General features: G+C 40.0%; 1 protein-coding gene and 2 long non-coding RNA genes across 3 annotated transcripts; all 3 read left to right on the top strand.

Annotated features, from left to right (window-relative positions):
• Positions 1 to 9802: 9802 nt before the first annotated feature.
• LOC141000331 (uncharacterized) lies at positions 9803 to 11995 on the top strand. Its single transcript, XR_012179527.1, has 3 exons — positions 9803 to 10136; positions 11615 to 11686; positions 11912 to 11995. It is a non-coding gene; the product is annotated as an uncharacterized lncRNA (long non-coding RNA).
• Positions 11996 to 14298: 2303 nt separating this feature from the next.
• On the top strand, positions 14299 to 15388 carry LOC141000332 (uncharacterized). The gene is made up of 3 exons (XR_012179528.1): positions 14299 to 14395; positions 14597 to 14728; positions 14839 to 15388. It is a non-coding gene; the product is annotated as an uncharacterized lncRNA (long non-coding RNA).
• Positions 15389 to 16839: 1451 nt separating this feature from the next.
• LOC140999419 (uncharacterized) lies at positions 16840 to 22771 on the top strand. Its single transcript, XM_073469788.1, has 6 exons — positions 16840 to 17089; positions 17703 to 17807; positions 18109 to 18192; positions 21729 to 21812; positions 22345 to 22624; positions 22765 to 22771. The coding sequence occupies exons 1-6, from the start codon at positions 16840 to 16842 to the stop codon at positions 22769 to 22771; spliced, it is 810 nt and encodes a 269-aa protein (XP_073325889.1).
• The last annotated feature ends 3763 nt before the right edge of the window (positions 22772 to 26534 follow it).

Genomic DNA, 26534 nt, shown 5'->3' with positions numbered 1-26534 from the left:
GTGATCACATTGGGGAACCAATTACGATGGCTAGTGTCCCAAATAGCTCATTAAAATCACCAGTTGCCATGCACATTTGAACATCATTCTCCATGTAATCATTCCAAAAATCAACAGTCTACTGGAGCTGTTCATTTCCTCAAGTAACATTTAGTGTGGTGCTATTGTTGATTCTGCAGTTAGAATTGAAACAAGATCAGTAAATGAGTCGCCCATGATCGATGGGGGAAACCTGGAGACAATAGTGCACTCGCCCACTATGTTCCTGGTGAAACAGCACCACCTTGTGGACATGCAGTGCTGATGCTGCAGTGCTTATAGTAGGCGGTGTACACAGACTTTAGAGACATACTAGTCATTAAGTGTCTTTATGAGAGCCTTCCGTAGGGTCTCTGTGGTGCTGGGGGAGCCTTGTGGACGTGGGGAGGATCGGAGTAATGCAGAGTTTCAATGCTGTTGAGAAGCATTCATCATGTCCTTCACATCAACAGGAGCTTAGCAGTGCTTTCTCTTTGACAGAGTCTTGCGAGACGCCTCACCAAGGGACAGTCTCTCCCTCCTCTCACTCACTCACTCACTCACTCACTCACTCACTCACTCTCACACACACACACACACACACACACACACACACACACACACACACACACACACACACACAAATGAACACACATATCCACACAGACATATTCTCTCTATCTTGAATGAACGTGACACTGAATTCTTCTTCGGCCGTGTCTTCTCAGTACTCATGTCCACATGTCAGTCTCTTGCTTCTGTCTGTCCTCTTCCTCCCACTTCCTCTCTCTCTCTCTCTCTCTCTCTCTCTCTCTCTCTCTCATCTAGATGTGGTTGAGCGGGTGAAAGCTGCTCGTCTCAGACGGTCCACCTCCCATGCTCAGCCAAGCGTCCAGAGAGTTCTGGGAGGGCCCGTGCAAAGCGTTGTTCTCCGAGAGAGACAGCATCATTGCATAAGCCTGCGGGAGAAGACAGATGACTTTTAATGAGAGAAAACTGCACAGTTTTTCATTTTTAGTAACATTTTCCTCCGTCCAATGACCTGTTAAGAAATAAAAGGACGATTCTGGTTCATTAGGTCTCATTTCTGTTACTTTCCGTTACTTTCTCTGTAGTGATGTTGCCATGTTCCCAGATCTCAAGTTGTGATACACCATATTATCCTTTACATTCATGACACTATACCATGTAATTATGTTTCTTTAGACTGTTTTAAGACTGAAGATGAGAAAGAGCAGTTACAGGTAATGTTAGTAGGTTAAGTGAAAGGAAAAGACATGATTGGGCAGGACAAGAGGCACTTTTAAGCTACAGTTTCAGCTATCAAGAACCTGAACATGTGAAAGGATCCCTCTCATCTCTTGATCAATCAGCTTTGTTCCCTTCCTCCTGTGTTATCAGAACATCTTTCCTGTCCCTCCCTCTTTTAGTGGACATCCAAAAGCCAGTCACATACCTGGGTTTTAGCCTGTCTGTACAAAGTCTCTTTCAATGCCTCCGACTCTAGTGAAGTGTTAAAAATGTCTTTAACATCAAAGGGTTGCTCGCCACTGGCTGCTTTACGTAACCCCTCCAGGCTCTTAGGAAAGCTGGGCAGACCCTCCAGGTCCAGGAGAGAGCCCTCCTCCTCTATACACCTGCACACCGAGGGGTGGATGGACACATGGATGGCAGAAATAGGGCAGTGTGGAAGGGTCGGTTGGGGAGGGATAGATGGAAAGTTAATGTGATGGAAGGCGGAAGGACAAGGAGGAAGTTTAGGTGAAAGGAAACATGAAGAGAAGAGAAAAGGAGATGTACATTTAATAAAAGGACGAAGAAGAAAAAGGAGAGAAGAGAAGGAGCAGAAGCTGACCTCACAAGCTGACCTTCTGAGTGTCTGTTAAGGGAATCTATATGTTCAGTCTTTGTTTTACTTCTGTCTGCCCTGCTCAGTATATAGTGCAGTTTAGTATTAGCAGAAGTTATAAAGACAGAAGTTAAAACAGGCAGTTTCTGTTAATGGACATATTACATGTGGTTTACCTGCGAGTGTGTTCATAGCTCATAGCTAATGGAGCTGACTCTTCCTCCTCCTCGTCCTCCTCGTACACTCCTGTTGTGACGGGAGACGGGGACTCGGGCGCCTCATCATGAGACTTCTCTGTCAGACTGCCTTCCTCCTCCTCCTCATCGTCACCCTCCACTTCCTCTTCTTCCTCCTCCAGCCCCTGCAGCCCTAGTTTGGAGTTGGACAAACTGTGGCTGGGTGGGCGCTCCTCCTCAGCTTGGTCTGATCTGCAGGGGGGTCAAAGGTCAAAGAAGAGAGGAAGTGTCACTAATGTTGGGAACTGTTTCTGAAGCCACTGCCTTCTTCTTCTTGTATTAGTGACATTTCAGTGTAAGAAACAGGCATTTAAAGCACATGTGAAGTTACTTTTGTCCAGTATGTCAAGCTGCATGTTGTCAAATTTTGTAAGGAAAGCAAAAACAATGTATAAAATTGTAAATAACAAACATGTTATCAGTCATGTCCACATTCGTGTGCACAACTTGGTTTCTACTTTTCAGTCATTTCATCAGGTTACACCAATGAACATGACCAGTTGAATGCATGGCACTCAGCGCTCACACGCTGTTAGCTTGAATATTTACTATTAGTGCAGAAAGTAGGGAGAGCAGCAGTAGTTTTGAAGCATGATGTACTGTGTGTATATATTATCAAACTTATTACCACAACAGACACACTTGTAGCTCTCTGTCAGCGATGGGTTCTCTGATGTTCTACCTACTTCATACAAATGCAGCCCGCTGCCCGTGGCTGTGGTAGGACTGATAACAGAGCTCCAGCAGACCTGGGCCCAGCTGCCTCTTAACAGAATGTGCATGAATGCATAAAATAACAAAAGTAGCGCCATTGTTTCCAAATGTAACAGAGTAAAGTACAGATTTTCTTCAGAAAATCTACTCAAGTAACAGTAAAAGTACACTGCATTAAAACTTCTCCAGAAAATACAATTTACCCCGGAAAAGTTACTCAACTACCTGTAACAGAGTAAATGTAACTAGTTACCTCTGAAATCAGGACAATGAAACACTGAGTAAACACATTACAATTAATTATGTTGCTTGTTTCTGAATTCTCCTGACCAGTTTAACTGTACTAATAATAAACACTCGTTAATGGGGCACCACCTCCGTTATTTTGTCTATTTGAATAATCCGGAGGTAATTAATCAAATTCGACTGGACAAGTTTAACTTGTATCAATTCTAATCAATTTCAGATCAATTTATTCAATCTCATATATGAAGCAATGAATTCTACACATATCCATCGGTTCTCCACATTAAAAACAAACCTGCACAGACAACGACATACGGTTAAATATGTTTATTGACTAAATAATTCAGGTTAAATAAATGAAATGGCAATTTAAATGAATAACACAGGTAACAAGAAATATGACATAACTAAGTCATGGGTTATTAGTGGAATATTGGCTGATGGTGAGATCATGAGTTAGGGTGAAGCATTTAAAGATTACGGGTGTAATTTTTAATACTAACGAGACCCTAACCGAATTTCTCTTAAGCTAAAAGATATGAATCAGAGCCATAGACCATCTCATGTATCATGTGTGAATCCAGCTGTTGTGAGTGATGGAGAGCCTACTTTCTTAGCAGAGTTGCGGGGTCCGCGGCGGCGGATTCCCTCGGGTGATTTGCAGCTCTAGCTGGCAGTCCCGGTCCAATGGCCGGGGGTCAGCTCGTCCGGTATCAGTCGGTTGGGCACCTCGGTCCGTTGTCTTAGGAAGAGGGCCGCTGGTCCCGTATCGATCCGGTGCAGATCTTGGCTCAATGCCCAGCGGGATGATACCGCTAGCGAGCGCTGGGGGCTTGTCACAGAGTCTGTCTTTCGTTGGAAACCGCTTGCACGGTCTCGGACACAGCAAGTTGCTGTAGTCGTGATGATGATTGTGATAAAGATGTTCTTCTTCGTTTCTTCGAGTGGTTCTCAGGCTCTGACTTTGTAAACTAGATTTAACTTCTTGAATAAAATAACTGAGGATGATACGTTGATCAGGCGGATCTTCCGTTGTTAGTTAATGCAAGGTAATCTAAATTAAGTTCACTTCTTCAAAAGCGGGTTACGATACTTAACGGTATAAAACAAATTAAAACAGAACTTCGTTCTGGTACAAACTTAATAAAAGAAGCTAATCAATACTGCGAAAAATATAAAATGAGAAAAATCAACGCATGAGCACTTCTGATGAGATCGCTGTCTTGGAGCGTGTTTCAAAGTAAAGAGCTTCAAAATAAGTTACAAAAGAAACTTTAAAACAAAAATTAAAACTGAACTAAAACAAAAACTGTAAAAACTGAACTGTAAACTGAACACGAGAGACGTGATCTCTCCGTTTTATTATTCGCAAATCGAGGCGTGTCTAGGCGGGGCTTACCGGCTTTTATCTCCAAGATTTAAACGTTACAAAACAGTGCTTCACCTTCTCACAGATTCTCACCATGGCTTAATAGATGTACTTTGTCTATCATGAAAATGATTATGACGTGATTAAACATTAATTATACATATTCAGCTTAATACTTGTTAAAACAAAGACATATCAGAGTCATTTACTGGTTATAACCATGAACATATTAAACAGAATATTTCTCGTCCAACTGTATCAGGACTCACCATCAGGAGGTGCTGTGGTTCCACCGAACACAGTACAGATTAAACATTACAATTTTATTTCAGTCAATCTTAATCGTAGAGAAACGGGAGAAAGATCAGTTTTATGAGCTTCTCTTACTGTTTCTTAATGTGTTAGAAATAAGATTGTGAGATACTGACTTAATGGTTAATTAGAAATGGTCTGAAATCTGGAAGAATACAGAGGCCATTTGAATGGAATGTGACCAGATAGCATCCAGATGTGTCGTAAATTACAGAAGACAGAGTAACAGCATAGAAAAACACGTCAGAAGGTGTCTGATGTCCACTCTGGAGAGTGTGTTTGTGTATCAGAAGTAAGAGAAAGAGAGTTCAGAAATGGGAGAGAAAGTTCATCCACAGGCTTTGGGTTGTAAATTAATTAAAACTGTCCTCATTTGAAGTCTTTATGGTCCAGGAGAACACTATCCTCTCTGCCAGGAGATAAGATGGTCAGCCTGGAAGACGCCTCCTTCCTGTAAATCTTCTTCATCCAGATGAAAAGGGTTAACAACAAAAACAGGGCCCCAATTTAATGCAGAGGCGATGGCATAAGTTCCTAGACTATCAAACATAGGTGTATGTGTACACAGGTTACAGACAAATATGTCATGATGTGACTTTTTTCCAGCACAAACAACAGAGCTGATCTCCATTAAAGCCAGGACTAATGTCACAGAAAACCAGGTGGAGGCTCTAAAGAGAGATGGAGAAGGTAAGACTGAAAACTAAACCAGCAATTCATTTTTTCATTCCAGAAATGTGTCTATTTTGACAACAAAAAAACAACAACGTTCTACGTTGGCAGTGGCTCCCCGAGCAGAACAATGTGCCCTGTTAAGGTTTCCCACAGCACATTTCATTGTAACAAGGTGATCAATGTTTTTCACTTCACCTATTAGTCTTCTTAATGTTCTGACTGATGGGGGTACAGGTTCTAATAAATAATTTATGTTTGTGTGCTGTGTTTTCAGTATTCTGGTGACATGCTCCATGTGATCAGTGTTATCAAACTGATGTCCTGCACGTGTCTCTCAAATATTTCTGTTAATAATTGATCATTACCAGCTCTTGTTCTTCCAAAGTCAGACTTTATTGTCGTGCTGGATTTATTGAGGGAGCAGAGAGAGAAAAATGTTCTTTATTACTCATCTAACATGTGTTTCTGATGTGATCTCAGCCAATTAACAACCTGAGGGAGGTCACTACATCTGACTGTGTTGTTAATGTTTGAACAGGTCGGGCTGATAATTTTTAGTTTGCTGCTTTAATGACTTGTTTTTCATGTCAGGTCGTTCGATGTTTACACTCTCAAACTTCAGTGAGGATGACAATTATATTGATCTGATGCTGTCTTTCTTACCTGTCAGTGTTATCAGCCATGAGGTGATTTTATACATGATTTTGGCCTTCAATTATGCACATTTTAGCAAGAAAAATGGTTCACAGATTGAGAGCTAGATTCCAACATACACAGATCAGCTGCCTCAATATTGAAAGGACTAAGAGGTAAAGTGAATAAGATTGGTCATCTTGTTAAAATGCAGTGTTCTGCTGGGAAACCTTAGGTCATGTCATTGATGTGGATGCTACCTGATGTGCACCACCCACCCAAACACTGTTGCAGACAAAGTATTTCCCCGCTCAACAACAACAACAACGTTCCACGTTGGCAGTGGCTCCCCGAGCAGGACAATGTGCCCTGTTACAAACTGCTCAGGAATGGCCAGAGAAACGTAATGAAGTATTCAAGGTGTTGACTTGGCCTCCAAGTTTATCACATCCCAATCCAATCAAGTATCCATGGTCTGAGCTGGAACAAGTCTGATAATACTTGGTCTGCAACAGTGTTCTGGTGGGTGGTGCACGTCAAGTGGCATCAGCCCGGCTCCAGAACCATATTGTAAGGGGAGCATGTGATGATCACAGGGGGCATTTCCCACAGATCTGCACATACATACATACATACATCCATAATAGACAAATGGCAATGGTCTATTACCATATTACCAGTACAAGAACAAATTTCACTTCATATGCACATGAAAACCAGTTGTACAATCACAATATCACACCCCCTTTAGCTAAATAGCTTAGACTACTCACCACTTAGTAGGGGTGTGCGATATGACGATATTAGATCGTGAAGGATTAGAATGTGTAGACGATCTGCCAGAGTGCAGAGATCGCAGGATCGTCTAGGGCAAAGTCTATACATTACAGTTCTATGCTGATGCACCGACGCACCAAACGTATTACGTCATCAACCTGACCGACCAATCATAGCGAATTACGGGCAGTGACGCGCTTTCTTACCGGCCTCCTTGTTTATGTGTGTAGCGGTAGCCGCATGCAGAGCCATGGCTGAAAGCCAAACGGAGGGGTTGGTCGCTTTTTTAAAAAAAACAAAAAAACAGCGTTTCACCATCTCTCATCTCTGCCAGTTAGCCCCTCCACCTGCCGCCTCTCTCGGGTGCGCACGCACGCACACACACACACACACACACACACACACACACACACACACACACACACACACGGGCGCATGGATAGGTCGCGCTTGGCCGCTAATAAACCGTAAATGCGCTAACAGTACAGTGTTCAAATTACCTGGCCTAAATTGTCTGTTTTTCTTTTTTTGATTTAAGATCGTGATAAAATCGAAATCGTGATTTTATTTTTTAAAAATCGTGATATGATATTTTTGCCATATCGCCCACCCCTACCACTTAGTAGAGATGCAGTCGGCTTCTCCCAGAGTTGAACCTCTTCATTACTGCCCCCTTCCATTCAGTAGCAAATCTTTTAGTTAAGTCTCTTTCAAAGGCCAGCTGCACTAAATGTGCTTTTCGTTGGTGCAGCATGCTGAGTCTATTGTCTGTGAGAACACTTTGTAAAGTGGAAAAAGATTTCTCACACATGGCTGTTGATGCTCTAAATGTCAGAGCATGTTTAAAGGCCATCATCACACTTGGCATAGCCTCCAGTGCGCTGTGGAATGTCTTGACAATCTGTGATATTGTCCAGGTTTCATCGTCGGCAGTCATGTTTGTTTTGAGGAAGTGGCTAGCAACCACAAATTCTGCTTCAATGATTTCAGCGCTTGATGAAGTCAGAATGGGCTTTACATGTTTGACCTCGAGGAACGTTTCACTGTTTGAAGTGCTGTTGTGTTCACTGAAACGCTTGCTTATTTCTTCCCCCACCGCATCCAAGGTGCTGTAGAATAATCTCCGCAGTTCAGTGTCCCCCTCGTCAGTATCACCCTGCTGCTGGCCAACGGTCTCTTCAACGAGATATTCTTGGAGACTTTTGTTAACCGTCCTCTTCCTCTTTTGTGGCCTGTCTCCCTACACTGTCCCATGATGTTGTTAAACTCACTTTCTGAGCGCTGTTGCGCAACACATTCAGATGCACTTTTCACTAACCGCATCCCAGAGAGCAAATCCATTTGTTCTGACTGAAGCATTTTGTTGGGGGCCTCAAGCAGCTGCAAAATCCTCTGCACAAAGCATCCAATGAATTCAAAGCTTGGCTCTGAAATAGCCCGAATCAGACCTGCTGCCTCAATTCGTAAGTCAGTTCCAAAGGCACGATTGCTGTCAATCTCTGACAACAGAGAGAAAATGTCATCAAATGACTTGAGCACGACTGTGACGGTAGCTAGATGGCCAGTCCACCGATGGTCGAGCAGACATTTTAGCGTGTCTCCTTTATGGTGGACTGCAACAGTGGGTTTCTTAATGAATTTGTAGAGAGACCCACAAACTCCAAAAAAGTCCTCGATTGCTCCCTCGCTTGACATTGCATTTATCACAACTAGGTGGAGCTGATGATTAAAACAATGGAGATAGGGTATCTCTCTGGCGAGCGTGTCCTGCAGTATCGTCTGAACACCCCCGTGCTTCCCGGACATGACCATCATACACCTGACTGAGACTTTTAGATGTACTTAAACCAACTCTGCGCAGCTCTGTGATTATAGTGTTTGCAAGAGTTTTGGCATCTCCCACATCTGCAGTAGCAATAGTTAGTAAATGCTCCCTAACTTCCAAATCTTCTGCTACAAAGCGGATCACGATAGAAATGTTTTCACAGCCAGTGGGGTCTCGGGTGCCGTCAACTTTAATGGTAAACCATGAATCACTGACTTCACGTACAATTTCTTCAGTTAGAATATCACTCATTAACACTGTACTCCAACCAGTCTCTACGGCTGTACCACAGGGCAGCAAATGAGCGTTTCTGACCCTTGAAAAGGCGAGAGGGAAACTTATTCAAAATGACCTGAGTGGGCTTGTCCTCACCAAGATCATCCTGAAGGCCACCATGACCTTGTGTTTTGGAAAGTCAGCTTGTGCCTGGTGAGGGCAAAGGACACCTGTCATTATCACTGGGTTTGGCGCTATAATCCGCTTGCTCCGGCTTCGCTGAGGGGGCTTGTGCCTGTGTGTCGCTGCTAGCTAGTAGCTGCTCACTAGCTGCTTGCTCCTTCTCCGCGGGGAAAAGGTGCTCCTGCTCCACTGTCGCTTGTTCCTCAGCTTGCTCTGCCCTACTGGAGGCAGTTTTAGGTCACGGTGGTCGGAAGAATTCCCTTATATCCATAGTGAGTTCCGTTTTTAACTACACGTCTCCTCTCGCTCAATAGACAATAGAAAAATGTGAATGTAAACACACTAAAGTCAGCGCGTCACTTGCAGCAGCACGCACGCATCACGTGACACAAGCGTATCTGCCGTAACGAATTAAATTAAAATATTTTTTTGTATTTTAAATTTTACTGATGAACTAAATATGAATTAATACAATTTGACACACAAAACAAGTTATGACTAGTCTAAATTATTTTCAGGAGGAAAAAAACTCCTTACCCCTCTGACAGCCAATGGGGGGCAAGGAGGCAGGGGCGGGGGGACATTGCCCCCCTAATTGACCCCCTAAGGCCGGGGATGAGTGGCATCCACATGAATATCAGGACCCAAGGTTTGCTGTGCTGTGTTTTCAGTATTCTGATGACATGCTCCATGTGATCAGTGCTATCAAACAGATCTGCACGTGTCTCTTTTCTGGTACTCTCTGGTAATGATTGATCAGCATCAGACACTATTTAAGGCTGAGATGAACACAGAAACTACACAGTAGAACTGAACAGACCGCCACTTTGAGAATGGAGATGACAATGTGTTTTCCTCTGTTGCTGCTGATCTGCTCTCTCTGCACGGCTCAGCTTCAAACAGAGTCTGACAACCAAATTATTCCACTTGGAAAGCAAACTGAAGCTGAGAGAAGAGAACCAACAAATGCTGCTGACCAACAACAGAGATGTACACAAGACATCAGTGCTGTGCTGAGAGAGATGAGCGCCTCGCTGGCTGAACAGAGGGTGGAGATGAGGCACTTACAGAGAGAGAATGAAGGTACAGTAGTATGTAAGGTAGTGAGGGAAGTTATACCAATAAGAACCACTGCTTTGTTACAGGAGGGTTTTGTATAATGTTGTAACACTGAACTGTTTTGCAGTATGACCTGCAGGTAAAGATGAGTCAAAGAAAAGCTTCTGGGAGACTTTATAACGTTCTTCTTAATGTACACAGTGTGTCAGTTCAACAACAGCAACAGAATTTTCTCAGTCTAAAAATCCTTGTCTTCTACACCTTTTAAACTCTTTTGTTTCTTCCATTTTTCAACTACAGCAACAAACTGAGGTCACTGTTACAGTGTCCTACAATATTACAGCTTCATACAAAATTGAAGGACAGAAACAAAACAAGACCAGCGTGCTCACAGATATTAATCAGCACAATTACAAAGTACAGTATAGGCTGATGTGTGCATCTGTAGGTTTGGTCATAAACCAAAGTACTGGACTGATTAAGATGTTGACCTGATGGTGGCCTAGATAAAAAGGTGAGTGACGACAGCCAAATAACATCCTGAAGGAGGTCACTACATCTGACTGTGTCATTAATGTTTGAACAGGTCGGGATGATAATCTGTTGTTTGCTACTCCTTCAATGACTTGTTGTTTTTTTCACAAAATAATGATGTTCAATGTTTACAAACGTAAACTTCATTGACATTAACAATTATACTGATCTAATGCTGTCTTCCTCTGTCTTTATCAGCCATGATGTGACTGTAAACTGATTTTAACTTTTGAGTTTCCACCTTGGAGTAAATAAAATGTGATTGTAACTCCTAAAATGACACAGTAAGATTTCCCGTGTTAGTGACAAACACAACACTGAGCCAGATATTAAAACAAACTCTTTGAATTTTGGTAAACTGATTATTCAAGTACTGGGAGCTACATTCAAACATACAGCTACTAATAAATCATTTATGTTTGAGTGCTGTGTTTTCAGTGTTGTTTTCCTGATGACATGCTCAAAATAATCAGTGTTATTAACTAAATCTCCTGCACATGTCTCATATAATATTTCTGGTAATGATTGATCAGCATCAGACACTATTTAAGGATGAGATGAACACAGAAACTACACAGTAGAACTGAACAGACCGCCACTTTGAGAAAGGAAATTTTGAGCTGATGATGGCTGCAGATGAAATGTCAGAAGATCAGCAAAGTTCTTACAATCCATCCTGTGGTGAACATGTCTCAGTCAACAGTTGACTGAGCAAAAAAATGTCCTGCTGATGGCAGAAAAGTCAATCCGCTGGGGACCAAAATGTCTGTACAAAATTTCCCAGATAAAATAGTTGTGAAGATATTTCAGTCCAGGCCAAAGTGGTTGAATAACCAACAGTGCCATCCCATAGAGTCATGCAGTTTACGTGGCTACAAAAGTAAATCAACAATTTTTCAAGTTTCTCAAGGAAAATGATGATGCAGTACATGAAAACTAACATGCACACATTTATTTCTTTAATCAAGTGCAAGGAGCTAAACTGAGAGTACTGGAGTTACAGAAGACTGAGGTTGACAAGTTGAAGCAACAACTTAAAGGTACAGTGTGGAGAATATTTTGGCTACGATAACAAAAGTGTAATTTTGGACCATAAGATCATTAACAAGTGCTATATATAAGTCCCGCCCCCCCAATATGATATAAATGCCCAACGGCCAAAGCAAACCTTGATAAATACAGTAATGATTAAATACTTATAAATATAAAACTGTAAAACATTGTTTCATCAGACATAAATATGTCATGATGTGACTTTTTTCCAGCACAAACAGCAGAGCTGATCTCCATTAAAGCCAGGACTAATGTCACAGAAAACCAGGTGGAGGCTCTAAAGAGAGATGGAAAAGGTAAGACTGAAAACTAAACCAGAAAAGAAAATACTTGAAGAGCTTGATGCTAAAAATCTGAGCATCATTTCAAAACTTACCTAAAATGGTGGATAGCACGAAAATCCAGAACATGTTGGTCACATTGTTGTTTCCAGGGTGAGTTCAGATCAATGACATTGCTCTCTTTGCAGTATGACCTGCAGGTAAAGATGAGTCAAAGAAAAGCTTCTGGGAGACTTTATAACATTCTTCTTAATGTACACAGTGTGTCAGTTTAGCAACAGTCAACAGAGTTTTCTCAGTCTAAAAATCCTTGTCTTCTATAAGAATCCTACAAAGACTCAGCTCTGCCATATCCACCTCGCTAGATCGTAGTACCTGCTCATTCCTTCTGCTCGGCTCCAGTCCCATCCTCCTCAGCCCTGTTTATCTGCTCTGTGTCTCTGTTCATTCACACTGAACTTTTGAAAAGCTGTTGTCACAGATGTTTATGAGATTAAGGACTCTATTTTACGCCCCTGGCCCTGTTGGTCTCAAAATGAGGTGTGGTCAAGCACACTGATGGCGGATTGCTATGTTGAGTCAGCAGAAAGCGACAGCGCCATAGACCAACAAAAAGCTGGTCTGAAGTCTAAAGCTCAGACTGTTTCCTGCTATTTAAAGGACGCATCAGATGCGCCTACACAGGCGGGTTCACACTGTTCATACGCTCTGATTTTATGACTTGAGAAGTTGCTTTCAGTTATTTTAAACATTTCCATGAACGCAGTCATGTCACTATGACAAATATTGTGGCTCATTTAATCATCAGAACTAAAAGCTGTAGTTATAAACTCTCCAAAGGAAACGAGTCGGGAGTTTAAAATTTACAAAGAAGTTCATCAGCTGTTCCTCGTGTGCAATGTGCGCGTTCATGTACAGATACACATGGTTTCTGCTGCTGGAGGATCGCTGCAGGTCATGTCAGTAATATTTTCATCATTAACGTATTTCTCCCCTCTCATCCCACCCGTTATTGATCAGGATGATACTTTTATGACCCGTCCCGCCTGAACCACGGACTGAGAGCACACACAGAGGGACGCAGCAGCGCTCCTCCTTCTCCTCCTTCCCCCCCTTCTCCTCCTCCTCAGTTAAATATCAGCTTATTTTTTCATATGCAGTCAAACAAAGTTGATGGGACAGATGGTTGTGAAAAGGTGGGGCAGAGGGTCCAGCAGCCGAAGATCACATCCCTTTCCCTCAGCAAAGAAGAGTGTCACAGTTTAATATGTGCAGGCCCTGGAGCACCTGGCTCTTGAAGGGAATGGGAGAGGACACTCAGATTGGTTTGATTCATGTTAGGCCCAAAAACACACCCATGACTAATTCATAAAAACCACCTCTTTGCGCAGTGCGCCGCCCATATTATCCACCGTTTAACCAGCAAAATGGACTTGGACACGCCCTAAACACACTAAACGTGCTGCACTTCAGACCGTTTAAAAAGGCCCATAAATCTGATCAACAGCCACTCTGATCCATTTTTTCAGTTAAGAAGTTTTACACTTGTCATATTATGACTTTATGACTTTGCACTTCTCTGTCAGTGGATGTTGTTGTTAAATGTGTTGCTGCTCTTCCAAAGTCAGACTTTTTTATCGTGCTGGATTTATTGAGGAAGCAAAGAGAGAAAAATGTTCTTTATTACTCATCTAACATGTGTTTCTGATGTGATCTCAGCCAATTAACAACCTGAGGGAGGTCACTACATCTGACTGTGTCGTTAATGTTTGAACAGGCCGGGCTGGTCATTTTTTGTTTGCTACTCCTTTAATGACTTGTTTTTCATGTCAGGTCGTTCAATGTTTACACTCTCAAACTTCAGTGAGGATGACAATTATATTGATCTGATGCTGTCTTTCTTACCTGTCAGTGTTATCAGCCATGAGGTGGTTTCATACATGATTTTGACCTTCGATAATGCACATTTTAGTAAGAATAATAGTTCAAGGATTGAGAGCTACATTCCAACATACACAGATCAGACACTATTAAAAGGACTAAGAGGTAAAGTGAATGAGATTGATCATCTTGTTAAAATGCAGTGTTCTGCTGGGAAACCTTAGGTCATGTCATTGATGTGGATGCTACTTGACGTGCACCATCCACCTAAACACTGTTGCAGACAAAGTATTTCCCTGCTCAACAACAACAACGTTCCACGTTGGCAGTGAATCCCTGACAAATTAGAGACAAGCACACTGTAATGAAAACAGTGATAATTAAATATCTTTCACCATCAAAGATTGTTTTCATTGGAGACACTTTTGCCACTTTTTTGATTAATTCCAGCACAAACAGCAGAGCTGATCTCCATTAAAGCCAGGACTAATGTCACAGAAAACCAGGTGGAGGCTCTAAAGAGAGATGGAGAAGGTAAGACTGAAAACTAAACCAGCAATTCAATATTTAAACAGATTAGTTCTCATAATATTTGTCTAATGTAAAACCTTATCTGATGTGAATAGCACAAAAACACTGAGAATAATATGTGCCTTTAGATAACTTCATTTTGAAACATGCTCATCGTTGCTGTAACATCAGTCACTTTAAAACAAGTATGTTTCTCTCTCTCAGTCAAACAGGTGGCTTTCTCAGCTTCACTGCTGGCTTCAGGCTCTGTAACTGTTGGACCATTTAACACACACACTCCTCTGGTGTTCAGACACGTTGTGACAAACATAGGAAATGCCTACAACCCAAACACAGGTACTCAAATTCACAAAATTAAATAATTAAGTTGAATTTTTGGCTATGTCGACATCTATCCAGTTGACAGATGTTGCAGCAGTTGATTCTTCATTTAAAATACACCACAGGTTTTTTCATTGCACCAGTGAGAGGAGCCTACCACTTTGAGTTCTACATATTTGGATGGGGACATGCTTCACATCCTTCAGCTGCTGCGTTGGTCAAGAATGGACAACAGATTTTTATGGCATATGAACATCAGCAGTCTGGTGGAGCGAAATCTTCTAATGGTGTCACGTTGCTTCTAGAGGTTGGAGATGTTGTGTTTATGCGTCACTGGGCCAACACAAGGATATATGACAGTGAAAATCGCCATACCACCTTCAGTGGCCATGTGCTTTTCACCATGTGAGCAGGAAACTGTCTTTTTTCTTCAATTATATGAAAACCTGCCCACACTGTAGTGTGTATCACTACTTCTTGATAGATGTGTCATTTCTTTCTCTTTTATATGACAGCTGATTGACAACAACAACAATCTTATTGATCAGAAAAGGTTCATGAATTTTTCATTTTCATTATTCTGATTTACATCAAAATGCACAGTGATGGACAGCTAGAGAACTTGTGACATTATTTCAAACACTAGATTAGAGAAGTCAACTAATTTGTGAGAAAAATGTGGAAATGTTTGCCTTTTTTTTAAGTATCTAAGTAAGTTGACATACAGAATTACTCTTTTTTATTATGATTATGAAGGCTGGATGACAAAGGTTTGCAGCAACAATCATTTGTACATATTAAACTTATTATTATTGTGTTCTTGTGCATTTGAATAAAAGCATAAAGATATCATTGCATTACTGTCTGTGTCTTTTCTTCAACACGATACATTTCTTTCAAATGAAATATCCTCTTATTGTGAGCAGAGAAGCAAATAAATGTGTCTTATCAGTTTGGGGGTACAGAACTTAAGATTCACCAAAAGTAATTTATGATTAGACAACTGTTAAACCCACTTCTCAAACATAAATTGTACTTTTATATGCATAGTGAGGAATTATATTGTGACTGAAACTGACTGTTTTGTTCTCATTAATGAACTTATAGTGACCAGATTATTCAGTACACACAGTAGTTGTATTTTGATCACCATGTTTTTTTTAAACTATAATCTTCCTGTAATATTTCTTTCTGCCTGTTAATTCACATTCAAATCTTAAATAGCTGTTGTCACAGATGTTGATGGGATTAAAGCTCAATCAACAGTCACTCTGATCTATTTTCAGTTCAGAAGCTCAACACTTTGTCATATTATGACTTAATGTTTCAGCACTTGTCTTTGGTTTTGGGAGAGACTCGTTCATGTCAGTTAAGAAAAAATGTGGCGGTGCTGAAAATGACATAAATTAACGTTGTGTTGTTGCTCTTCAAGAGTCAGACTTTAAAACCACGCTGGATTTATTCAGTAAGCAAAGAGAGAAAACTCTCATCTGTAATGAGTCGTCTGATCTCAGCCGGTTAACATCCTGAAGGAGGTCACTACATCTGACTGTGTCATTAATGTTTGAACAGGTCGGGATGATAATCTTTTGTTTGCTACTCCTTCAATGACTTGTTGTTTTTTTCACAAAATAATGATGTTCAATGTTTACACACTTAAACTTCATTGACATTAACAATTATACTGATCTAATGTTGTCTTCCTCTGTCTTTATCAGCCATGATGTGACTGTAAACTGATTTTAACTTTTAAGTTTCCACCTTGGAGTAAATAAAATGTGTTTGTAACTCCTAAAATGACACAGTAAGATTTCCTGTGTTAGTGACAAACACAACACTGAGCCAGATATTAAAACAAACTCTTTGAATTTTGGTAAACTGATTATTCAAGTACTGGGAGCTACATTCAAACATACAGCTACTAATAAATCATTTATGTCTGAGTGCTGTGTTTCCAGTGTTGTTTTCCTGATGACATGCTCAACATAATCAGTGTTATCAACCAAATCTCCTGCACATGTCTCATATAACATTTCTGGTAATGATTGATCAGCATCAGACACTATTTAAGGCTGAGATGAACACAGAAACTACACAATAGAACTGAACAGACCGCCACTTTGAGAATGGAGATGACAATGTGTTTTCCTCTGTTGCTGCTGATCTGCTCTCTCTGCACGGCTCAGCTTCAAACAGAGTCTGACAACCAAATTATTCCACTTGGAAAGCAAACTGAAGCTGAGAGAAGAGAACCAACAAATGCTGCTGACCAACAACAGAGATGTACACAAGACATCGGTGCTGTGCTGAGAGAGATGAGCGCCTCGTTGGCTGAACAGAGGGTGGAGATGAGGCACGTACAGAGAGAGAATGAAGGTACAGTAGTATGTAAGGTAGTGAGGAAGTTATACCAATAAGAACCACTGCTTTGTTACAGGAGGGTTTTGTATAATGTTGTAACACTGAACTGTTTTGCAGTATGACCTGCAGGTAAAGATGAGTCAAAGAAAAGCTTCTGGGAGACTTTATAACGTTCTTCTTAATGTACACAGTGTGTCAGTTTAACAACAGCAACAGAATTTTCTCAGTCTAAAAATCCTTGTCTTCTACACCTTTTAAACTCTTTCTTTCTTTCATTTTTCAACTACAGCAACAAACTGAGGTCACTGTTACAGTGTCCTACAATATTACACCTTTATACACAATTGAGGGACAGAAACAAAACAAGACCAGCGTGCTCACAGATATTAACCAGCACAATTACAAAGTACAGTATAGGCTGATGTGTGCATCTGTAGGTTTGGTCATAAACCAAAGTATTGGACTGATTAAGATGTTGACCTGATGGTGGCCTAGATAAAAAGGTGAAGGATCACAGAGCATGTGACTCTCTACAAAATAAATAAATCTACAAATTCAGTAAAGATGATTAAAAACGCTTGTCAGCTCATGTTCTATATGACTGCAATGATTTTTATATTGTTTGAAGTGCAAGCAGCTAAACTGAACGAACAGAAGACTGAGCTGGAGAAGCAGAAGACTGAGATGGAGAAGCAGAAGACTGAGATGGAGAAGCTAAAGCAACAACTTCAAGGTACTGTGTGGAGAACATCACGGCTCTGATAATGAAAACGACTTATAATATTGTATCATAAGCTGAAATGAAAAAAAAAGAACAGGACAATGAAACACTGTTTGAGTAAAAACGTTACAATACATTCTGTTGCATCTGGTTAAAAATTCCTGACTTACAGTGTTTTTTCTGAAGATAATATCCAGAGTAAATGTTCAATGGCCAAAAGCAAACCTTGATAGAAACAGTGATGATTAAACTCTTAACGATCAAACATTGTTTTCATCAGAGTCAAATATGTCATGATGTGACTTTTTTCCAGCACAAACAGCAGAGCTGATCTCCATTAAAGCCAGGACTAATGTCACAGAAAACCAGGTGGAGGCTCTAAAGAGAGATGGAGAAGGTAAGACTGAAAACTAAACCAGCAATTCAATATTTCATTCCAGAAATATGTCTAATTTAAAAAAATAAGTGGATAGAACAAAAATACAGAATCATATTGTTGTTTCCACAGTGAGTTTAGAGCAATGAGCTCTCTCTCTCTCTCTCTCTCTCTCTCTCTCTCTCTCTCTCTCTCTCAGTCAAACAGGTGGCTTTCTCAGCTTCACTGCTGGCTTCAGGCTCTGGACATACTGGACCATTTAACACACGCACTCTTCTGGTGTTCAGACACGTTGTGACAAACATTGGAAACGCTTACAACCCAAACACAGGTACTCAAATTCACATTTTTTTGTTATGCTGGCATCAACCAGGTTGACAGATGTTGCAGCAGTTGATTCTTCATTTAAAATGTTCCACAGGTTTTTTCACTACACCAGTGAGAGGAGCCTACCACTTTGAGTTCTACTTATATGGACACGGACATCCTTCACATGGTTCAGGTGCTTGGTTGGTCAAGAACGGAGAACATATCTTTATGGCATATGAACATCAGCCGTCCGGTGGTGTGAGTGCTTCTAATGGTGTCACGTTGCTTCTAGAGGTTGGAGATGTTGTGTTTATGCGTCAGTCAGCTAACTCATGGATATATGACAATCAAAATCATCATACCACCTTCAGTGGTCATCTGCTTTTCACCATGTGAGCAGGAAACTGTCTTTTTTCTTCAACTATATGAAAACCTGCCCACACTGTAGTGTGTATCACTACTTCTTGATAGATGTGTCATTTCTTTCTCTTTTATATGACAGCTGATTGACAACAACAACAATCTTATTGATCAGAAAAGGTTTATGAATTTTTCATTTTCATTTTTCTCATTTACATCAAAATGCACAGTGATGGACAGCTAGAGAACTTGTGACATTATTTCAAACACTAGATTAGAGAAGTGAACTAATGTGTGAGAAAATTGTGGAAATGTTTGCTTTTTCTTGAGTATCTAAGTAAGTTGACATACAGAATTACTCTATTTTGTTATGATTATGAAGGCTGGAGGACAAAGGTTTGCAGCAACAATCATTTGTACATATTAAACTTATTAATATTGTGTTCTTGTGCATTTGAATAAAAGCATAAAGATATCATTGCATTACTGTCTGTGTCTTTTCTTCAACACGATACATTTCTTTCAAATGAAATACCAAAAGTAATTTATGATTGAACAACTGTTAAACCCACTACTCAAACATAAATTGTACTTTTATATGCATAGTGAGGAATTATATTGTGACTGAAACTGACTGTTTTGTTCTCATTAATGAACTTATAGTGACCAGATTATTCAGTACACACAGTAGTTGTATTTTGATCACCATGTTTTTTTAAACTATAATCTTCCTGTAATATTTCTTTCTGTCTGTTAATTCACATTCAAATCTTAAATAGCTGTTGTCACAGATGTTGATGGGATTAAAGCTCAATCAACAGTCACTCTGATCTATTTTCAGTTCAGAAGCTCAACACTTTGTCATATTATGACTTAATGTTTCAGCACTTGTCTTTGGTTTTGGGAGAGACTCGTTCATGTCAGTTAAGAAAAAATGTGCCGGTGCTCAAAATGACATAAATTAACGTTGTGTTGTTGCTCTTCAAGAGTCAGACTTTAAAACCACGCTGGATTTATTCAGTAAGCAAAGAGAGAAAACTCTCATCTGTAATGAGTCGTCTGATCTCAGCCGGTTAACATCCTGAAGGAGGTCACTACATCTGACTGTGTCATTAATGTTTGAACAGGTCGGGATGATAATCTTTTGTTTGTACTCCTTCAATAACTTTCAATAATATATCTGGTAATGATTGATCAGCATCAGACACTATTTAAGGCTGAGATGAACACAGAAACTACACAGTAGAACTGAACAGACCGCCACTTTGAGAATGGAGATGACAATGTGTTTTCCTCTGTTGCTGCTGATCTGCTCTCTCTGCACGGCTCAGCTTCAAACAGAGTCTGACAACCACATTATTCCACTTGGAAAGCAAACTGAAGCTGAGAGAAGGGAACCAACAAATGCTGCTGACCAACAACAGAGATGTACACAAGACATCGGTGCTGTGCTGAGAGAGATGAGCGCCTCGCTGGCTGAACAGAGGGTGGAGATGAGGCACGTACAGAGAGAGAATGAAGGTACAGTAGTATGTAAGGTAGTGAGGGAGGTTATACCAATAAGAACCACTGCTTTGTTACAGGAGGGTTTTGTATAATGTTGTAACACTGAACTGTTTTGCAGTATGACCTGCAGGTAAAGATGAGTCAAAGAAAAGCTTCTGGGAGACTTTATAACGTTCTTCTTAATGTACACAGTGTGTCAGTTTAACAACAGCAACAGAATTTTCTCAGTCTAAAAATCCTTGTCTTCTACACCTTTTAAACTCTTTTGTTTCTTTCATTTTTCAACTACAGCAACAAACTGAGGTCACTGTTACAGTGTCCTACAATATTACAGCTTCATACACAATTGAATGTGCTCACAGATATTAATCAGCACAATTACAAAGTACAATATAGGCTGATGTGTGCATCTGTAGGTTTGGTCATAAACCAAAGTATTGGACTGATTAGCTGTTCCTCACCTCTGATCTCTGTGCCGAGCCATGTCTCCTTAGCAATAACTAGTGTATGTGTGTGGGTGTGTGTATGTTTGTGTGTGTGGGTGTGTATGTCTGTCAGTATGTCTATGTATGTACGTGAGTGTGTATGTAACTGTGTATCTGTGTGTATGTTTATGGGGGTGGGAGGCTTGGGGTTTTCATGATGTTTTGTCTTGTTCTGTTTGTTTGTTTTTACCCTCTGTGAGGCACTTTGTGCTACAAAACTGTATGAAAAGTGCCATATAAATAAAGTTGATTTGATTTGATTAAGATGTTGACCTGATGGTGGCCTAGATAAAAAGGTGAGGGACGACAGAGGATGTTACTTTTCATCCTGAGGAGAACATGAATGTCTGTACCAAATTTCATGACTATCATCAAATAGTCATTGAGACGTTTTAGTTGGAAAGACACTTAAACCCCAAATGTTAACTTCATTGTGTTAATTGAAATCCTGCTCTGATGATCACAGTAGATAAAATATAAATATAAATTTCATCTATCCAATAGTTGTCAAGATATTTCAGTCTGTGTCAAAGTGGTGGACTGACTGAATGATTGACAGTGACATCCCATAGAGTCATGCAGCTAATGTGGCTACAACAGTAACTCAACAATTTACAGAAGTTTTCCAAGGAAAATGATGTTGAAGTTAAAACTAACATACAGGCATTTACTGTGTTTCTCAAGCGCAAGCAGCTGAACTGAGAGAACAGAAGACTGAGGTGGAGAAGCTAAAGCAGCATCTTCAAGGTGCTGTGTGGAGAACATCACGGCTCTGATGAAGAAAACAAACAATGAAACACTGAGGAAACAAATTACAATACATGTTATATAACTCTTCTGGCTATGGCTCAATTTTTCATTATATACATTATATGTCATGATGTGACTTTTTTCCAGCACAAACAGCAGAGCTGATCTCCATTAAAGCCAGGACTAATGTCACAGAAAACCAGGTGGAGGCTCTAAAGAGAGAGGGAGAAGGTAAGACTGAGAACTTGTTGGTCAGATTGTTGTTTCCACAGTGAGTTCAGAACAATGACATTGCTCTCTCTCTCTCTTTCTTTCTCTCTCTCGTCACACATTGTTGACTATTATGGGATTGGTTTGGTTTGGCTTGTTTTGTTTTGTTTTGTTTGTTTCTTGGCTGTTAGTGCTGCTGATGCACTTTTGATTTTGAGAATAACTAACTGATAAATAAAGTTATTTTTAAAAGTCAAAAGTCTCTCTGTCTGTCTCTCTCTGTCTGTCACTCTGTCTCTCTCAGTCAAACAGGTGGCTTTCTCAGCCTCTCTCTTGGCTTCAGGCTCAGGAACTCTCGGACCATTTAACACAGACTTTATTCTGGTCTTCAGAAAAGTCGTGTCAAACATCGGAAATGCTTACAACCAAAACACAGGTCCTCAAATTCACAAATCAAAATAATGAATTAGATTTTCTTGCTATCCTGACTTCAACCTGATGTTGCAACAGACGATTCTCACTTAAATTCACTGACAAACAAAATGTTCCACAGGTTCCTTCATTGCACCGGTGAGAGGCGCCTACCACTTTGAGTTACACATCGGTGCACATGGACATGCTTCACATCCCTCATCTGCTGCGTTGAACAAGAACGGACACCAAATTTTTGTTGCATATGAGCATCAGCCTTCCTATTTTGGGAAATCGTCTAATGGCATCACGCTGCTTCTAGAGGTCGGAGATGTTGTGTCTGTCCATCTGCGGATTAACTCAAGGGTGTTTGACAATGAAAATCATCATAGCACATTCAGTGGTCATCTGCTTTTCACCATGTTAGCAAACAGTCCCTTTCCTTCTGCTATTGCCATGCATACACTGCAGCAGTGTGTCAGTACACACAGTAGTTGTATTTTGATATCTACTTTTGTAACGTCTGTGTAATATTTCCTCTTCCCTGTCATCTCACATTCAGATTTTAAAACGCTGTTCTCGGTCACTCTGATCCATTTTCAGTTCAGAAGTCTATACTTTGTCATGTAATGACAGATTGACTTAGCACCTGTCTGTATTTATTCCTCGTTCTGTATGGAGTAAAATGTTCTTGAGGGTAACACTCAGGGTATTGTGATGTCTTCACATGCTCATTATAAATACTTTCTGTACTTCTGTTATGGGCTGTGAATGATCTGCATTCATTAACTTTTACCTACTTGATCACTTAAATTTGCAGCAAACTTTTAAGAGACCTTCCTCATCATAACTCATCATAGGACATAACTGTCTTTTATCTCATTGTTTTAATTTCTTATTCTCATGGAAGCCCTTCTAGGGATGGTTGTTGCATCTGCTATAAACACTACTTGCATTGGACAGCTGGTTCAGTTTGTCTATGTATACTCTATCTGTCCCTATTAGACAAACCATTAATACATAAAGAAATCAACAGTCCAAACCCCAAATGTATCAAATGTACTTTGTATTAAAAAAAAAAAAAAATGCTTGTTGCTTGATTAAAGACTTAAATGATGAATTGACTAAGTGTTTCAGCTGTCCATAAATAATGAATTAGACACTGGGAGGGAAACCACTTGAGTTGCCTTTCACTGATCATTCTCTTAACTCACACACATACAGTGGACGTCTCATTTAAAAAGCACACAGGTTTTATTGCATATCAATTTCATGTATAAATTCTTCATAGCATTGGAAAGATTACATTTGGTATACATTGCTATTCTACAGAATTAACATCAGAGTCATATCTTTTCAATGAAATTTCTCTAAAGTACATCTTCAATAATCACAAGCATCAAAAGAACTGCAATTTCAGAATTGTTCAATATTATTCTACAATCCTTTATTGTTTTTCATTATGTCTTGTCCCACAAGTCTTTTCTATGTCTTTCAGAGCCACCTGTAAGGCAGTCAAGAACTTGAAGTCAAACCTACTAACCTAACCACATGTACAATAAGTGCATCTACGGATTTCTTTTTTTCTTTTCTTTTTTTTTCTCTCATTTTTTGATTTGATACACATTTCACAAATGGACATCATTATGACTGCTAAACACGTCATGCACAATATCTTTTTTTTTGTTTGTTTTCAATAAACATAACAGAGGCGATATACAACTCAGATTCAAACAAAACAAGCACCATCCATTTAAACCCATATTTTTCAATGATTTTTTTTTCTTCAGACAAATGCATCATTGTTTTTCATTCTTTAAAATACTATACAGTTCAAAAGAAACAATATGTATATTTTTTACTTTCTCCTGTAACAGTGGGGGGAAAACAGCAACCATGTTCGATTATGCTGAAATACATTTCAGCGACCATCTGCCAGAATACTTTCTGAAGTTGGCAAAATGGAATACTTCAATGCCTTCGATTCCTTTGCTTTACACAGCGCGTACTTATTACAGTAGTCCATGACATGAATTACTACATATAGTCAACCTAAAAACTTAACAACCCAAGTCTTTACATTTTATAACCACAAGTTGGAAAACAATGTGTTTACCATGAATGAAATCTCATTCAGTAGAATTATAAAAAAAAAAGACTTCTGTCTTTAGAAAAATGAGATGATGCATCAGTCCTCGCATCACACCACCACCTGCTGTGGTGAAGAAAAATTACAGTGCTTCTGTTTCAGATTTTTCTTATCCCTCCATGTCGAGCATGAGCTGCTCGTCTACTGAAAGTGAAACTAGTCTCATCTATCTGTGATCGAAGTTCTAGAGACCTAAGCCTGATCAATTTATGGCTTGGACCCATATTGGTTTAAGTACTAGTTTGAAAATACAGCATCAGGCCTAGTTCTGAAAGTCCCAGTACGCAGGGAGGATCAAGGCAACAATGATCAACAATGCTCACCCCCCCTGCCTCCTGCAGCTATCTACAGTTATCTACAGTAAATGACTCATGCCCTCCATGGCACAGCTACCTTGTAGACCACATGGAATGAGTTTCAGTATGATCTCACAAGAAGAACAGGGAACATAAAGTTAAATTCATGATCAAGTGTTTTCTGCTTTCCCTGTCCAGAGTAGACATTTTTTATATGTGTTGGAAGGACCGACCAGCAGAATTATGACATCCATTTTGACACTCTGTGGTTTACTTTGCTCTTGTCTTCTGGTTTCATCAGTCCTTGCCTTCCTTCTTGCATGAATAGTGAATGTGTCACTCCAATGCAGCAGAAACCAGATTTTCATGCAGATGTGACTGTGTTTTTTAAACTTTTGGACCACGTCATACAGGACAACTACTTTTAAAGGGAATATTTATTGGTTACACTACATGTATCGGATGAAAAACAAAAGGAAAAGGGAGCTTGATGTGGTGGAAACTAGTCAGATTCAGTAGCGACAATGTAATGCCCCTTTCTGACGTTCATAGTGAAAGTTGTCCAAGTCTGCTCCCGCCATTATAACACTTGAGCCAATTTGCACGCCAATTTGAACAAGACACATTCAGCATACTGGGTAAAATGGTTGAACTGAAACGAGAAAAAAAAAAAACTGAACACTGCAGGACGTTACAATGCCAAATAGGGCCTAAAACTAACTACAGCTATCTTCCACTATAAATAAAAACTATTAATTTCATGGGTTCTTTCCATTTTGGCACACTAACGCATCAATACCAGAGATTCAGAATCTCCCTCACGCTCTGACAGGCGTTCATTCCTTCAGCAACAAGAAAGGAGGGATAAAATGACTTTTCTTCATTTTCGCTCCTCCAGTCATGACAAAACAACCAAAAAATAAATACATACACACACTTCTGAAATCAAATTTATAAGAGCGTAATAAGAAAAAAAAAACTATGACAGCAAAGGCGAGCCCCTTGGAAATGAAATGATTGTCAGAGAACAAAACATTTTCTATGGGTTATTTGGCACATACCACTCTTGCTATGAACATCTAGGTTATTTTGTACACCATATGACAATATCATACAATTTTGGTCCTTCTCTAAAATAATTATATTAACAATTTTAGCACTGTGGTGCCTACAAAGAAACAATACTGTGGTATCTAAGAGGACAGAAAGTAAATAAAATTAACAAATGACGATGAAATAAACAAGCAGAGAAAGACTTTCCTCATTTTTCGATTTCAATTCATTTTCAGCGTGATCACATTGGGGAACCAATTACGATGGCTAGTGTCCCAAATAGCTCATTAAAATCACCAGTTGCCATGCACATTTGAACATCATTCTCCATGTAATCATTCCAAAAATCAACAGTCTACTGGAGCTGTTCATTTCCTCAAGTAACATTTAGTGTGGTGCTATTGTTGATTCTGCAGTTAGAATTGAAACAAGATCAGTAAATGAGTTGCCCATGATCGATGGGGGAAACCTGGAGACAATAGTGCACTCGCCCACTATGTTCCTGGTGAAACAGCACCACCTTGTGGACATGCAGTGCTGATGCAGTGCTGATGCTGCAGTGCTTATAGTAGGCGGTGTACACAGACTTTAGAGACATACTAGTCATTAAGTGTCTTTATGAGAGCCTTCCATAGGGTCTCTGTGGTGCTGGGGGAGCCTTGTGGACGTGGGGAGGATCGGAGTAATGCAGAGTTTCAATGCTGTTGAGAAGCATTCATCATGTCCTTCACATCAACAGGAGCTTAGCAGTGCTTTCTCTTTGACAGAGTCTTGCGAGACGCCTCACCAAGGGACAGTCTCTCCCTCCTCTCACTCACTCACTCACTCACTCAC

The sequence above is a fragment of the Pagrus major genome, chromosome 7 (genome assembly GCF_040436345.1).
Source record: "Pagrus major chromosome 7, Pma_NU_1.0".
Lineage (NCBI taxonomy): Eukaryota > Metazoa > Chordata > Actinopteri > Spariformes > Sparidae > Pagrus > Pagrus major.
Note: the sequence above shows the minus strand (reverse complement) of the source record. Positions and strands in the feature narration are given on the sequence as shown.